This window comes from Arvicola amphibius, chromosome 10, assembly GCF_903992535.2.
Source record: "Arvicola amphibius chromosome 10, mArvAmp1.2, whole genome shotgun sequence".
Taxonomy (NCBI): Eukaryota; Metazoa; Chordata; class Mammalia; order Rodentia; family Cricetidae; genus Arvicola; species Arvicola amphibius.
In genome coordinates, this window is record NC_052056.1 from 113,942,323 (window position 1) to 113,958,577 (window position 16,255).

The window sequence follows — 16,255 nt, forward strand, 5'->3', positions numbered from 1 at the left end:
GAACACAAAACAGATTAAGTCCAGTAAGGAAAATATCCCAAGGTATATATCATAGTTAAAACACCAAAGTATATAGAACAAAGAAAGAGTACTAAAGACTGTCAGTGGAAAACCACAAATGACATCTAAAGGAAAACCCATCAGAGTAACTACTGATTTCTCAAAGGAAATTTGGAAGCCAGAAGAGCCTGGAGCAATGCATTCCAAGTCCTAAAAGACAATGATAACCATCAGAGATTAATATACCAAGCAAAATTATCTGCCGTAGCTGAAAGAAAAAGTTTCCACAACATAAAGAGCCTAAACAATTTATATCCAGCAAACCAAGCCTGAGAAAATACAACAGGCATTATTTCTAAACAAGAAAAGAAATAAGTATAACAGAGAGACTGTGGAAAGAATTAGGAAGCCATAATCATTAAAACACAAATACCACTGAGAACACAAACAGCAACACCAAAAACTGACAAGATGGCAGAAAATTGCACACACACACACACACACACACACACACACTTCACTAATATCTTTAAATATCAATGACCTCAGTTCTCTGATCAATAAGCACAAACTGACTGAATGAAACAAGAAGCAAAATCTACCTATCTGCTGTCTACAAGAATCTCAGTTTTAAAGACAGATATTACCTTAGAGTAAAAGGATAAAGAAAAACACTCCAATCAAATGGAACCAGAAAGAAATATGTGGCCAAAATAATTTCAGAATACACGTCAACTGAAGTGAATCATAAAAGATAAAGATAGACACTTCATTCTAACCAAAGGAACAGTTAACCAAGAAGACATTACTATCCTAAATATATATTCACTGAACTCAGGTGCTGAATTTCATAAAAAATCTACTCCTGGATTCAAAGACATAGATTAACATCAACCCATTAATAGTGATTTCAGTACACCACTGTCTAATAGACAAGTTATCTGAACAAAAAATAAACAGAAGCATCCATCAGAACTAATTGACATCAAACATCAAATGGGCTTCACAAGTACCTACAGCATATTCCACTCAAACATCAAAGAATACATATCTACTCAGCAGCACATGGAAGCTTTTCTAAAATAGGCCACATGCTGGGACATAAAACAAGTCACAAATTCAAAAACTGAAATCACTTCGGGTATCCTATCTGACCACAATGCAATAAAACTTAAACTTGACACCAAACAAATCTCTAGTAAATACACAAACTCATGGAGATTCAACAACTCATTACTGCATGATGAATGGATCAAAGAAGAAATCAAAAAAGAAATAAAAATATTTCCTGGAACAAAATGGAAGGGAGCACACATAACTTCAGCTACTTCATATTTTACAGAGATGCCAAAAACATTTGCTAGAGAAAAGCAAGCACTGGCAAATGGTCTTGGGTTGCAGAAGAAAGCGAGCTGACCAAACCAGCAAGCAGCATTTCTCCCTGACCCCTGCTTCAGTTCTTGCCTCTGGGTTCCTGCTTTAGCTCTTGCCATGACTTCCCTTCATGATAGACTGACCTGTAAGATGAAATATATCCTTTCTTCCCCAAGTTGCTTTTTTGTTATGGTCTTTTTACAGCAATAGAAAGCAAACTAGGACCATACTGAAAAGTCATCTTGCTACTGGCATTTGAGGCAAAAGCAGTCTACAGGAAAAAGCCCTCAACCTGTGGGATCTTATATTATTCTAATTAGAAAGCATCAGAATGTAATAAAATTATATATAGGATCCCATTTAGTGTTTACTGAGAAACTGATTGGAACAAAGTTAAATAAATCTCCTACACATCTGGATAACAGGAGTGATCATGTTGAATGTGACAGAAAGTAAGGGGAAATGATGGTTTTCCTTTTTAATATATAAAAAAGAAAATTTTCTGTAATTTACTTCAAGTGGTAAAATGTGCATATGCAGACTATGAAAATGTGTGTATGTATAGTGAAGAATCCAGAAAAAGTAGTAAAAAGGCCAGTGAGATTGTTCAGTGGGGACTTGCCACACCAGGCCTGAGCTGCATGGTAGAGAGAACCAAATCCCACAAGTTGTTCTCTTGACCTCCACACATGGTCCATGATACACACATACACACACACACACACACACACACACACACACACACACACCAAACGTACACTTCCTTATCTGTCTCCATGCAAGCCTAACTTGGCCTGCCATATCTTCCCTAAGGGAGAAAATAGCAGCCATTATAATGGCCCACAAAACTTCCATCTACTCAGTTCCTTCTTCCCTCTCTTCCTGCTGCATAAAACTAATCTTATTCTGCATAGAACCAAATCCTTCTAGAACAGTGGATTGTTCGTACTCTGATAGCGCCTTCTCTCCTGCCTTCCTGAAAATCAAAAGCCATACTTCAATTCAAATGGAAGTGCACACTGGGTTTAAATAATGTCTGTCAAGTGATAGCCATCAAGCAAGAAGCACTTATAAAAGGTTTGGTGATGAGGACCTGAAATCGTGTTGGAGAAGATATCCTGGCTAGTTTTATGTAAACTTGACACAAGCTAGAGATATCTTAGAGGAGGAACCTCCATAAGATCAGGCTGCAGGCAAACCTGTAGAGCATCTTCTTAGCTGGTACAGATGGGGGAGGGCCCAGCCCCCAGCCCATTGTGGGCAATGCTATCTCTGGGCTGGTGGTGGTCCTGGGTTCTGTAATAAAGCAGGCTGAGAAGCCAGTAAGCAGCATCCCTCCAAGGCCCCTACATCAGCTTCTGCCTCCAGGTTCCTGCCCTGCTGGAGTTCCTATCTTGACTTCCTTTGATACTAAACCATGATGTGGAAATAAAAGCCTAATATAAATCCTTTTGTCCACAAGTTGCTTTGGTCATGGTGTTTTATCGCAGCAACAGTAAGCCAAAGAGAAGGGATCATCATAAAAGCACAATTTTCTTTATTTTTCTCTTAATGGTCTTTAAATATTTCCCCTCACTTCATTCTCTTTGAATGTGCTTATACTTTACTACGGTATACCCATCTCAAAAGACTATCATTAGTCTTTGGAAATATCTCTCCAGTTATTATTTAGGATGACAGTGTTTTGTCCAGAACTCTGTGAGCAGGAAGTTGAAGAGCTGAAGCTGATACTAACGATTTGTGAGCAAGGTATTTCTCCATGTTTCTTCACACCTAGTATACTCACAAGTTCATCACCTATTTACCAGTGATGGCGGTTGCTCTAAGGAGAATGAATTGGAGACACCATTCCTAACCTTAGAATGTTTATACTAAGGAATCAAAAGTATAGACACAGCCTGGCAAAGAGGTACACACCTTTAATCCCAGCACTCGAGAGGCAGAGGCAGGCGGATCTCTGTGAGTTTGAGGCCCGCCCAGTCTACAAAGAGAGTTTCAGGACAGCTAGGGCTATTACACAAAGAAACCCTGTCTCAAAAAAAATGGAAGGGGGAGAAAAAAGGAATTAAACCTGGCCATAGTATGGAAGGTGTGGAAGACCACGAAGCAGGAAAACAAAGCGAGATGAGCAAGACAATCTGAATGCTATGTACAGTGGTCAAATCACTTAACCTCCTGTTAGGGGTCACTGTCATCATCCATACCCTGAGACAAACAGTACCTCTTCGAAGGACTGATAAACGAATTAAATGACGCTTGATGTGGTGGCTCACATTTGTAAATCCAACAATGGGGACATGGAGGTAGGATGGTCACTCCAAGTTTGAGGCCAGCCTCATCTACACAATACGTTCCAAACCAGCCACAGCTATATACTGAGCCCTGATCCCTCCCCATCCCCCAAGAAATTAAATTTTAAATGAAAGCTGGCATTTGATGGTAGAGGCAGAATGATAAGGTTCAAGGTCACCTTCACTGAGAGTGAATTCAGGGCCAGCCTGTGTTACATGAGACCCTTTCTCACCTGCTGCTAAGGAAGTCCACTACTCTGTTGTAAGCCACCCTATGAGCAGAACACACTGAAGCTTACTTGGGGGAAGACCCTGTGAGAAACATCGAGCAACAACCACCAGGTTAAGCTACACTCGGCTTCCTGGCCCTTGGCAGCAATACCTGTTGAAAGCTGCTTCCGTTTGGGGGCAAGTTTTACACAGCAGCAATGAACACAACTACTGAAAAGGAAAACTGTGGAAAAATAATACAATGAAGAGGCAGAAACAAAAAGTCAAATACAGTGTTACTAAATTAGGAAAAATTGTCAGATCCCTGTAACCTAAAAGAATGATGGCTTCATAACACACTGTAACTTGTATAAGACTGCCCAGGGGGCTGGAGAGATGGCTCAGAGGTTAAGAGCATTGCCTGCTCTTCCAAAGGTCCTGAGTTCAATTCCCAGCAATGACGTGGTGGCTCACAACCATCTGTAATGAGGCCTGGTGCCCTCTTCTGGCCTGCAGAAAGAATACTGTATACATAATAAACAAATTAATTAATTAATTAAAAAAAAAAAAGACTGCCCAGGGCAAACTCCTAAAGTTGACAAAAAGCACAATGTCAAAACTCGGAGCAGGGCAGTAGGGAAAAGTCAATGAACAGCTAGGAGAGCAAATCAGGACTTCAGGGATGCTTAAACACTGGTGACAAGGGTATCGATTGCTGCCGTAATTAAATAATTTATGGTAGATTTAGTAATGTTCTAATTCCTCTTTTTCACATTTTAATCTTTCAAAAGTTGAATTAGTTTTTAAGTCATAGTTCATATGTGCTTTTGCTCTCTAAGTCAGCTACAAAATCCGCAGGGTTGTCTTTTGGGTCTATTTGAGAAATAAGGGGAATGGCAGGGATAAGAAAGTTGAGGCATTTCCGTGGGATATTCTTTCCGCAAGCTAAAGCGAAGAGCAGACCGTTTGCTGTGTTAAACTGTGAGTATTAGGAAGCAAACATCTGTAAGTGAGGAGCACACCGTCGGAGCAACGAAGAGAAGGTACGTTCACTTAAATGTCACCCGTGTAAGAGTTCCTACGAGCCACGCCTGCAGCGTACAGAGATCGCGGGAGCGCACTGGAGAAGCGACTCCTCTCAGAAAGTTTGGGCGGGAAAGCGGTGCAGTGAAGATACCTCCTGTCCTGATGTGATAGGCAACAGAGTAAACGGAGACGAATGAATGGCCAGACTCCGGCTAACACACTCATTCTAAATCTCTGCCCAGCGGCGCGTTCCGTCCTCCGCCTGCCGCCCACGCGCTCGGTTCCCGGGCAGGGGGACAGGGCGAGGGCGCCCTGCTCCACACCGACCGCCACAACCCGCGCGTGCCCATCAACCCGGGCCAGGGCCAGCACGGGAAGCCCACGGAGCCGGGTGCCGAGCGCTCGGCTTCCACAGCGACTGCAGAGCGTACCTTAGACCCGCCAGCGCGGCCGCCGCCAGACATCGCCCACTCGCACGGCCCACCCCTCGCCCTCACTCCCAGCCCCTTCCGGAATCCATTCCTCCGGAAGCCGCCCCTCGCGCGCCCCGCCACTTCCGGAAACCGGAGCCCGGGTTCCAAAGGCTTAGGGCCGTTCTCTTTGTGTTTGGGCGCCCGAGGGCGCTGCTCCGCTAGGCTGATCCTCACTCTCCCTGAGGCGCCTGGGAAGTGCCACCCTGAAATAAATACCTTAAGTAGATAATTCAATAATTATTGTTAATTAGTAATCAAACGCTAGTAAGCCAGAGAAAGCAGTTCCCCATCTAATAAGGAAGAATTCGCAAGTATCAAGAGCAAGGATTAACAATTTTTAAAAAGACTTCAGGAACTTTAGTTGGATTTGTTATAAAGTTGATTTCACATACTATGGATCTGAGGTGAAGTCAGAGAACTTCCGTTCTTGTTTCTAGATGCTGGTTCAGAGATTAATTTGGAAGAAGTAGTCATTCCTTGGATGTTTTAAAGCACTTGAACGTACTTGTGACTAGGTGCTTTGAGAATCTTCCAAACCAACAGGAAGGAGAGCTAGTACTTGAGTGGAAACTGGATTAATAGAAGAGCTTGTAAAGATAATTGTGTTCAGAAATACGTACAGAAGTGGAGCTTAGAGCCAGGGGTGATGACTCAAGTCTATAAGCCGAAGACAGGCAGAGAGGAAAACAAGACCCTCACTCTGTAATGAATTAGAGAAACTACTGAAAGTGAAGCAGTTTTAAATACACCATCCTGCAAAATGGGACTCCAGCGTAAAAAAAAAAAAAAAAAAAAAAAAAAAAAAAGGCAAAATGCTGGCATACTGACTTGGTGCAAGACGGTGTTTTTTGGGGGTTTTTTTTGGTTTTTTTGTTTTTTGTTTTTGTCTGTCTGTTTGTCTTGGTTTTTTGAGACAAGGTCTCTTCATACAGCCCTGGCTATCCTAGAACTATGTAGACCAGGTTGGCCTCAAGCTCACAGAGATCCTTCTGCTGTTGCCTCCTGAGGGATTTTTACTACGCACTATCACACCTGACAAGACAACTTCTTTTAAAGTCCCTAGTTGCAAGAAATACCTGACCTCCTTTCCTCATAGGCTCCTACTTTAACGAATTACAATCTCCACATTCTTCTAGCATGACACCTTTCCCAAATTCCCCCATCCTAATGGTCAAAACGCAATGCCTCATCTAATGACGACTCCCGGGGCCTGAAAGTGCCTTCATTCCCGTTGTAGGCCCAGGCAGGTAACCAGCTTGCAGCCTTTCCATTCTGGAGATCTGAGACAAGCAGACACCACCTGCCAGCTGAGGAAGAAGGGGGTCTAGCACTTCCTGTTTATCTGTAACCCTTTGATGGACACTAAGTGCACCTCATATTGAAAATTTACTACAAGGATTTATTTCTAGCATTAGAGGAGCCAAGAATTTAATGTCAGAAATAGCAAGTTCAAGGCTATCCTGGGCTACATAAAAACAAAAACTAAGTTTGGTTTCTTCTTCAAATGCACTTTTTTTGTCTTTCTGGGAATATGTAGGTTTTTCTATTGATTTATACTCCATCTGTAGCTCTGATACAATACTAGACTGTCACCTCCTCTGATAAAACTCTTCTTTACTGAGTGTTTCTGCTCAAACTTTTGTAGACACAGATTTAAATCTAAAGGGAACCTACAGGAGCTGTAGGAACACATGCTCAAATATACCAGTTCTGTGTCTTGCTGCAAAGAAATGAACCATGGATATGTGGTTAGAAATACAAATATAGAAAAAAAAACAGAAATGCAAACACAAATAGTCTATTTAAAAACTGGAAACCCTCCCAAGAATAAGCGTAAGCTAGTGAGTTTGAAAAACAAACAAAATGTGCTCCAAAAACATTGGGCTGGAAGCCTTATGACCCTTGATTGGTCATCCACGTACAGTCTCCTCACCAATATTCATATAGATATAGTTTGGTTTTTCTTGTGCATGCTCAATTTGTTGTATAAGACCGGGTGAGGGTGATTCTTTTAGCTTTCTCTGCCTGTTGATTTCTTTTTTTTTTTTAAAGATTTTATTTATTTATTATGTATACAATATTCTGACTGCATGTGTGCCTGCAGGCCAGAAGAGGACGCCAGATCTCATTACAGATGGTTGTGAGCCACCATATGGTTGCTGGGAATTGAACTCAGGTCCTCTGGAAGAACAATCAGTGATCTTAACCGCTGAGCCATCTCTCCAGCCCTGTTGATTTCTTTTATATGCTAATACTGATCCAGCTTTTTCTAGTCTGTAGTCTCCTGCCATAATTCTGCCATAAAGTTGTGATCCCAAAAATCTTTTTCGGAAGTACAATTATAATCAGTCATTCTTCTATAACCGATCCCATGGTGATGAAAGGCATGGTCCCTGCCTAAGGATGACCACACAATCTGTTGGTCAGAAAAGAGGATTTTCTGTAGAAGGAAATAGTTGAAGTCAGAAAGAGTTTAGTTTGAAATAGTTGCACATCTTAGGAGACACAAATTTTACAAGATTAAAATACAAGGTTTAAGCAAGAGTAATGTAATTATGTCAACTGATAATACAATAAAGGAGGTGCTCAAGGAAAAGCATAGCTTCATTCATTTCTGAATAGTTATTCTTTTTTATCTTGTCCACATGGCTGTGATTGTCAAAAAGAATAACACCGATGGCTATATGTTAAGACTATGGCAAGTGCGGTTGGAGAGGTGACTTAGAAGTTAAAGCGACCTGTTGTTCTTGCAGAAGACCCAGGTTTGGTTGACAGCACTCACATCAAGCATAATAGCCGACTGTAACTTCAGTTCCATAAGATCCACTGCCCTCTTCTGGACTTTATGGGCACTGCATACATGTGGTACGCAGACATAAACAGGAAAAATAACTGTGTGTGTGTGTGTGTGTGTGTGTGTGTAAATTAAATCTTTCAAAATAATTTGGTGGAATAGAAAACAACTTTAAGAAAGTTTAATGGTGGAATACATTAAAAGGAAGAGACTATAAACCTGGTGCCACTGAGTGCCAAAGGTAGATAAACCTATCTGAACACATTTACATACACAGAGCTTGGAACCTGCCGATAATACAGACTTTCCTACATTATCCTCCTGTGTGAACTCCTCTCCCTAGGATTTTTGTTTGTTCTTCTGGGAGAAATGTCTCCCTCTAGTTGCCTAAGGAACACAATAGGCGAGGTATTTCCTTTCCCTAGCTGAGCACATTTAAGGACTTTATGCATGCAGCCCCTACTGGCCATGAGACTTGGAAGTACATCTGGTGAAAGTGGTGAGAAGTCCATCTGTTTATCATTGCGTCTCTGTCCCTCCATCCAACCCTGAGCTGTCCTGGAAGAAATCTTTCAGAGAAAACCAATAAAGAGATCAACACAACTCTCCTCGAGTCCCCTGGTTCTGCTCAATCTAGAATCTGACTTCAATTCCTCTGTTCTGTTCACAGGTGGGTCATGAGAGAACTTAATTTGTATCAAAGTTGGAGTTGTTACAATTGTCTGTACATGGCATTTAATGGGATATGAGACCTGAATGAGTTTTGGTCTCTTTTCAGAGTCTAGATTTTTGTTTCTTTGCTTTATCATACTATTATAATTTTTTAACTATACTTTCTACGAGGTGTTGAAGAGACTGCCTGAGAACTGTCTCCTCCCAACTTATATTCTTCTCTGGGGCTGGGATTAAAGGTGTGCAACACTACTGCCTGGTTTCTATGGCAAACTAGTGTAGCTACTGGGATTAAAGATGTGTGTCACCACTGCCTGGTCTGTAAGGCTGACCAGTGGGGCTGTTTTACTCTCTGTTATTCAAGTAAGCTTCATTAAATTTATTAGGATACAAATGAAATATCATTACATTTTCCCTTTTTGTCTAAAATAAAAAATAAGGCTATAACTAATATAAGAAAATCTATATACAATAAGTACAATAACTACAAACAATGTAGGCAGTCAATAAATATATCAGCAATGTCTAGTCCATTTGCATTTGACAATTTCAGAGAAAATACTTCGTATCTAGACTGTCTTGGTGAGTCCAAAGTCTTGTACCTATTTTACTTTCTATCATAACTAGCTTTCTGCATCAGATAAACAAGGAAAACTGTAACTATAACTATCTAATCTTCAACTCTCTCAGAGACCCAAGAAAGAAATAATATTAACTGAGTAAACAGGAAGTACAAGTAAGTGACTTCCAAAAAGTGTGAGAAATGATAGAAACAGCTGAATTCCTGGACAGTCACCCAAAGTTCCTCTGAAATTTGGGGACATCTATCTTTGGCCTACAGGCCTAGCATATCTGACAGACATTTCTGTGAAGCAGGATGGTCTAAAGGGCTGCCCCTCCTTTTCTTGACAATGTTTGGCAATCACTTTCTTTTTACTCCTGCTTGTCTAATTAGGACAGCATACCTTCAGCAGTCAAGACAAGGGAATTTTCTTGGCCAATGGTTTACTTTTGCCACAAAGAAATTTAACTCCATGTAGAGTTTCTTTGATGCCCATTATCTTCCCTGAAATAGATTGGTGCTGCTAGGAACAGACATGTCTCATTGTCATAAAAAAAAGAGCCTATATTATTAAAACATCTTAAATTCCATATTCTGTAGCTCTCAGAAGTGTTTGAAGATAACCTGTCTATTTAAAATATACCTTTGTTTGACCTTGAAAACATACCTAACGTGACTACAAGTTTAATTATAATAGGTGACTAATTACTAACTTGTATTTCCTTATTATCCTAAACAGTTAGTAATAACAGCTTTCAAAAACTAGAAATTTGTATTACATTGATAAATGAGTTGTATAGGTACAGTAACTTGAACAAGATTAGAAACATATATATAGCATATTTTAACAAAATTAATCTCAAATTTGTATCAATAGACAAAATTTGTATGCAAGATACAAAAGTCAAATCCAATGTAAAATATTTAAAAATAATAGCTGATTTTTAAATATAGATTCAATAATCTACCCTTTTATCCTATCATAGCTTTATCCTTTTACTTTAAAAAAACCTTGAATCTAATTTCCTTTCTTTAGCTTTTTTTCTGACCATTACCAAAAATAACTTATAACCAATACCCCTACACCATGACAAATATCCACAATCCATTGAACAACCAAAAATCACCTATCCTATCTCATGGGAATGTGGGTGTCATATTCTTAAATTTACTTTGCTGTCTGGTAGGGGGAGCAATGGTATCTTTAGGGAATCCTGAAAAGAAAAAATTTTGGTTAACTTTCAAATCTTGAGAGAGGTAATTTTATCATTTGCTGCCCAGTCTCTGCATATTGGGAAAGTGCAGGGCTTGTTTCGAGTCCTGGCTAGAATAGACTGTTAGATTGGATCATCTCTGTTAGCCACCTCAAAATTGTCTTGAGCAGTTTGTAGTCCAAAGGCAATCTTGATGTGGTATTTTTCAGGTTAGTGGTGTTATCAGAGTCCTGGAGGGATTGTTATGGGACCCCATTCTTCTTATGGAGACTTCAAAGGTGGCTATTAGGCGTGTTCATGGTTCACAGCAAAAAACTGATAGAGAATCAGACCTGAAATCATGTACAGTAAGGTAGATGAAACCTTTTTTTTCTAGAATTAGTTAGTAGTACTCTATATGACCATTAATATCATGACCAAAAGTTTTAAATATACATGTATTTTATATATAAACATATATATATATATAAATTTTTTACCTTAAGAAAAGCTGTTAAGAGTTCAATATAAAACCAAAGGAGTATGAGATTAGCAGCAATAAAATAGTTGTTAAATATTTGCTTTTCTTCTTTGCCATATTAAGTGACTTTTTTGACATGAGACAGAGATTTTGGATTTCAGTTTAATAAACATGCTTGGGTTCAGAGAAGGAGAAAGACACACTCTAATGTCAAAGCCCACCTTTATTTTTAAGTGAGTCAGGACTACCATTATATTGAGAAATAAGGAGATATGTATGTTTAGGTAGTGAGATTTTACCCTGTAGAGAATATTGGTCTCGTAAGTCAGATTTTTCTTTGCTTGGTGATTCTTTCTGGATAGCTATCTTTTCTTCTTTAGGCATCTAAACATATAAGGTTTCTTGACTTCTTGACAATGGGTGTTTTCTATTTTCCTGCAAAGATAAGAACAGAACCCTGCCCCAACCCTTATGAGGTCTCCTTACAATTTGTAGGATTGTCACCTCTGTAGATGAGCTGTCATTTCTCTTTATCAAGAAGTTTCTCCTTTTCAAACCAAATCTTGATTAATTTTTATGGCATTCATAGTTTTTCTTCTCCTGTAGAAATAAGAGTGAAATCTCTTCCCCAATGTAGCACATCTCCTAGTTTCCATTCTGAGGTTAACACAAGCTTGAAGTACACCGGCTGATATAATTCAGAAGTTTTTTCTATTGCCCAATGTCTCTCTGCAGCTGTTGTTCCTTTCTCTTTAGCACTAAGAAAATTCAAGGTTAATAAAGCTTTATGCAATCTATTTCTTGGGGTCTTTATCATTCCTTTCTGTTATTTAACATATCCTTTATAGTTCAATTTGATCTTTCTATAACTGCCTGACCTGCAGGATTGTGAGGTATACCTGTAATATGCTTTGTATTATAATAAGCAAAAAACTGTTTCATTTTTCTTAGATACATATGCTGGAGCATTGTCTGTCTTTATTTGTGCAGGTATACTCATGATGGTCATAACATCTAGAAAATGTGTGATTACCAAATCAGTCTGTTCCCAACTCAAAGGAGTTGCCCATTGAAAATCTGAATAAGCCGGGCGGTGGTGGCGCACGCCTTTAATCCCAGCACTCGGGAGGCAGAGGCAGGCGGATCTCTGTGAGTTCGAGACCAGCCTGGTCTACAAGAGCTAGTTCCAGGACAGGCTCTAAAAAAAGCTGCAGAGAAACCCTGTCTCGAAAAACCAAAAAAAAAAAAAAAAAAAAAAAGAAAATCTGAATAAGTATTAATGGTGTGGTGTACATATTTAAGTTTTCCAAATTATACAAAATGGAACACATCAATCTGCCAGATTTTATATCTTTGAGTAGCCTTTGGATTACTCCCTTCAGGTAGTGGTGTTTGTTTGTATAAAGAACAAGTAATGTTGATAGAGGTTTCTGTCCCATCTGGTCCTACAGCAATTCAGTTCCCAAAAAACACACAGAGGTCTACATTAATCATAAACTGGTTGGCCTGTTAGCACAGGATTCTTTTTAACTCTTACATCTTGCATTAGCCAATAATTGTCTGTGTTAGCCACGTGGCTTGTTACCTTCTATCAGCAAAGGCATTCTCATCTTGCTTCCTCTATGCCTGATGACTGCAGACTGACTCTTTCCTCTTCCCAGAATTCTCCTGTTCTGGTTGCCCCACCTCTGTTTCCTGCCTGGCTACTGGCCAATCAATGTTTTATTGAAACAATACAATATAAGTGACAGGGTACAAGACCATTGTCCCACAGCAAAGTAGGGCATTTCCTTATAATTTCCTTGACTTGTTGCCATGTGATGGAAAAGTCTTTTTGTAAACCTTTGCTATTGACATGATTTTTTCATGAATTCTGAGGCCTTCAGCACATTTCCAATCAATAATTGATTGACTTCTGTATTACCTTATGCTAGAGAACCTGGCAGACCCATATGGGATCAGATGTATATTATGTATATGGGATGATGCCTATTCCTGATTATATCTTGTACCTAAATAAATAATTAAGTCAATTCTGTATCATCTGGTAAAAAGTCAATGGTTTCAATATGTAAAACAGTGCTTTCTGCATGTTACGAACCAGTAAATATGTTGACAGATTCTTAAAAATCCCTTCATACCATAAGAGTAGCATATAATTCTGACTTTAGGACAGAATCATAAGGACTTTACTTAAATTTTCTGACTTGTAACCTGTTTTTCCTGATTTATTTGTATCAGTATATAATGCAGGGACTCCAATTATTGCTGTTTCCCGTACAATGTGAAGAAGGATCCAACTAGTTCTCTTTATAAATCAAATTATCGCACTTTTGGGAAAGTTGTTGTTAATCTCTCCCCCCCAAAAAATACTGCAAGCTCTTTGCAACAGTTCACTTTCTACCCATACTTTGTTAATTTCATCGTTAGTGAATGGTACTACAATTTCTGCTGTCTATTCCTGTTAATGGACGGAGTCTCAATTTTTCTTTTAGAATTAACTCAGAGACCATTTCTACATAAGTTTTTAATTTTTTACTTGGTTTATGTGGCAAAAAGATCCATCCTAAGATAGTATCTTCCCTCTGCATTAAAATTCCTGTAGGGGAATGTTTGGAGGGTAATATGACCAGAATGTAGTTTAGATATGAATCCAAGCCAGGCAGTGGTGGGGCACACCTTTAATATCAGCACTCAGGAGGCAAAGATAGGCAGATCTCTGTGAGTTTGAGGTCAGCCTGGTCTACAAAAGCTAGTTCCAGGACAGGCTTCAAAGCTACAGAAAAACCCTGTTTCAGAAAAACAAACAAACAAACAAAACAAAACAAAAATAAAGTTATAGAGAAACCCTGTCTCAAAAAATAAAAAACAAACAAAAGATTTGGATCCACAAGATCCACATATGCCTCCTGTAATTTCTTTTCAGTCAGAGTCAGTTCTCTCTCAGCTTCGGTCGATAACTCCCTGAGACTATTTAAATCCTTGTCACCATCTATGGTTTTGTTTAAATTAATCAGGTCTGTAGGACCTATCTCAATAGTGGGCCATAGACGGTAAATGTCTCCTAGCAATCTTTGGAAGTCATTAATAATCTACAATCTATCAATCCTGATTTTCAGCTTTTGTGTTCTAATTTTCTGTGAACCTATTTTATAACCTGAATAATTAATAGAATCTCCTCTTTGTATATTTTCAGAAACAATTTGTAATTTCAAACAAGGTAAAATTTTCTGTAATTTCATCAAACATTATTTCTAAAGTATCTACATTTGCATCAGATAACAAAATATCACCCATGTAATGGTAAATTATAGGTTCATGAAATTGCTTACATATCATTTCCAAAGACTGACTTACAAAATATTGGCATAGGGTGGGGCTATTTAACATTCCCTATGGGAGGATCTTCTATTGATATCTCCTAATAGGCTGAGAATTATTATAAGTAGGCACTGTGAAGGCAAATTTTTCTCTGTCTTCTTCTTGTAAAGGTATAGTGAAGAAACAATTCTTTTTTTCATAGTTTTCTATTGATTTTATTGAGCTATACATTCTTCTCTGCTCCCTTCTTTTCCTCTCCCCTCCCCTTCAACCATCTCCCATGGTCCCCATGCTCCCAATTTACTCAGAGGATCTTGTCTTTTCCACTACCCATGTGGATTAGATCCACATATGTCTCTCTTAGGGTTCTCATTGTTGTCTAGGTTCTCTGGGACTGTGATTTGTGGACTGGATTTCTTTGTTTTATGTTTAAAAAACACTTAGGAGTGAGTACATATGATAATTGTCTTTCGGGGTCTGGGTTACCTCACTCAATATGATGTTTTCTAGATCCATCCATTTGCCTGCAAATTTCAAGATGTCATTATTTTTTTGTGCTGTGTAGTACTCCATTGTATAAATGTGACACATTTTCCTTATCCATTATTCAGTCAAGGGGCATTTAGGTTGTTTCCAGGTTCTGGCTATGACAAACAATGCTATGAGCACAGCTGAGCACGTGTCCTTGTGGCACAATTGAGCATCCTTTGGATATATACCCAAAAGTGGTATTACTGAGGTAAGTTGTTTTCTAATTTTCCGAGAAATTGCCAATTTCCAAAGCAGTTGTATCAGCTTTCACTCCCACCAGCAATGCAGAAGTGTTCCCTTTACCCCACATCCTCTCTAGCATAAGCTCTCATCAGTGTCTTTGATCTTGCCCGTTCTGACAGGTGTAAGATGGAATCTCAGAGTTGTTTTGATTTGCATTTCTCTGATGGCTAAGGATGTTGAACATTTCCTTATGTATCTTTCAGCCATTTTAGATTCATCTGTTGAGAGTTCTCTGTTTAGGTTTGTACCCCATTTTTTATTGGATTATTTGTTCTTTTGATGTCAAGTTTCTTGAGTTCTTTGTATGTTTTGGAGATCAGCTCTCTGTCTGATGTGGGGTTGGTGAAGATCTTTTCCCATTCTGTAAGCTGCCATGTTGTCTTGTTGACTGTGTCCTTTGCTTTACAGAAGATTTTTCAGTTTCAAGAGGTCCCATTTATTTATTGTTTCTCTCAGTATCTGTGCTACTGGAGTTATATTTAGGAAGTAGTCTCCTGTGTCAATGCATTCAAGTGTACTTCCCACTTTCTCTTCTATGAAGTTCAGTGTGGCTGGCTTTATGTTGAGGTCTTTGATCCATTTGGACTTGAGTTTTGTGCATGATGATAGATATGGATCTATTTTCATTCTTCTACTTGTTGATATCCAGTAATGCCAGCACTATTTGTTAAATATGCTTTTTTTTCCAATTTTTGTTTTTTGCTTTTTTGTCAAAAATTAGGTGTTTGTAGGTGTGTGGATTAATATCTGTGTCTTTGATTTGGTTCCATTGGTCCTTCTGTCTGTTCTTATGCCAATACCAGGCTTTTTTCAGTACTTTGCTCTGTAATAGAGTTTGAAGTCAGGGATTGTGGTGCCTCCAGAAGTTCTTTTATTGTACATGATTGTTTTGGCTATCCTGCCTTTTTTGCTTTTCCATATGAAGTTGAGTACCATTCTTTCGAGGTCTGTGAAGAATTTTGCTGAGCTTTTGAAGGGCATTGCATTGAATCTCTAGATTGCTTTTAGTAAGATTGCCATTTTTACTATGTTAATTCTACCTACCCAAGAACATGGGAGATTGTTCTACTTTCTGGTGTCTGAA

At 38.9% G+C, this 16,255-nt stretch overlaps 1 protein-coding gene across 4 annotated transcripts in view; it reads right to left on the reverse strand.

Moving 5' to 3' along the window:
• The window catches only part of Spidr (scaffold protein involved in DNA repair), a 209,266-nt gene extending 203,868 nt beyond the window's left edge, over nt 1–5,398 (reverse strand). For all 4 annotated transcript variants that reach the window (XR_005287227.1, XM_038346408.1, XM_038346407.1 and 1 more), the window contains exon 1: nt 5,333–5,398. Coding sequence is in view for 3 of the 4 variants with exons in the window: in XM_038346408.1 (XP_038202336.1) it covers nt 5,333–5,365 (33 nt within the window). In the remaining variant the exon portion in view is untranslated. The remainder of the gene's footprint in view (nt 1–5,332) is intronic.
• Between the last annotated feature and the right edge of the window lie 10,857 nt (nt 5,399–16,255).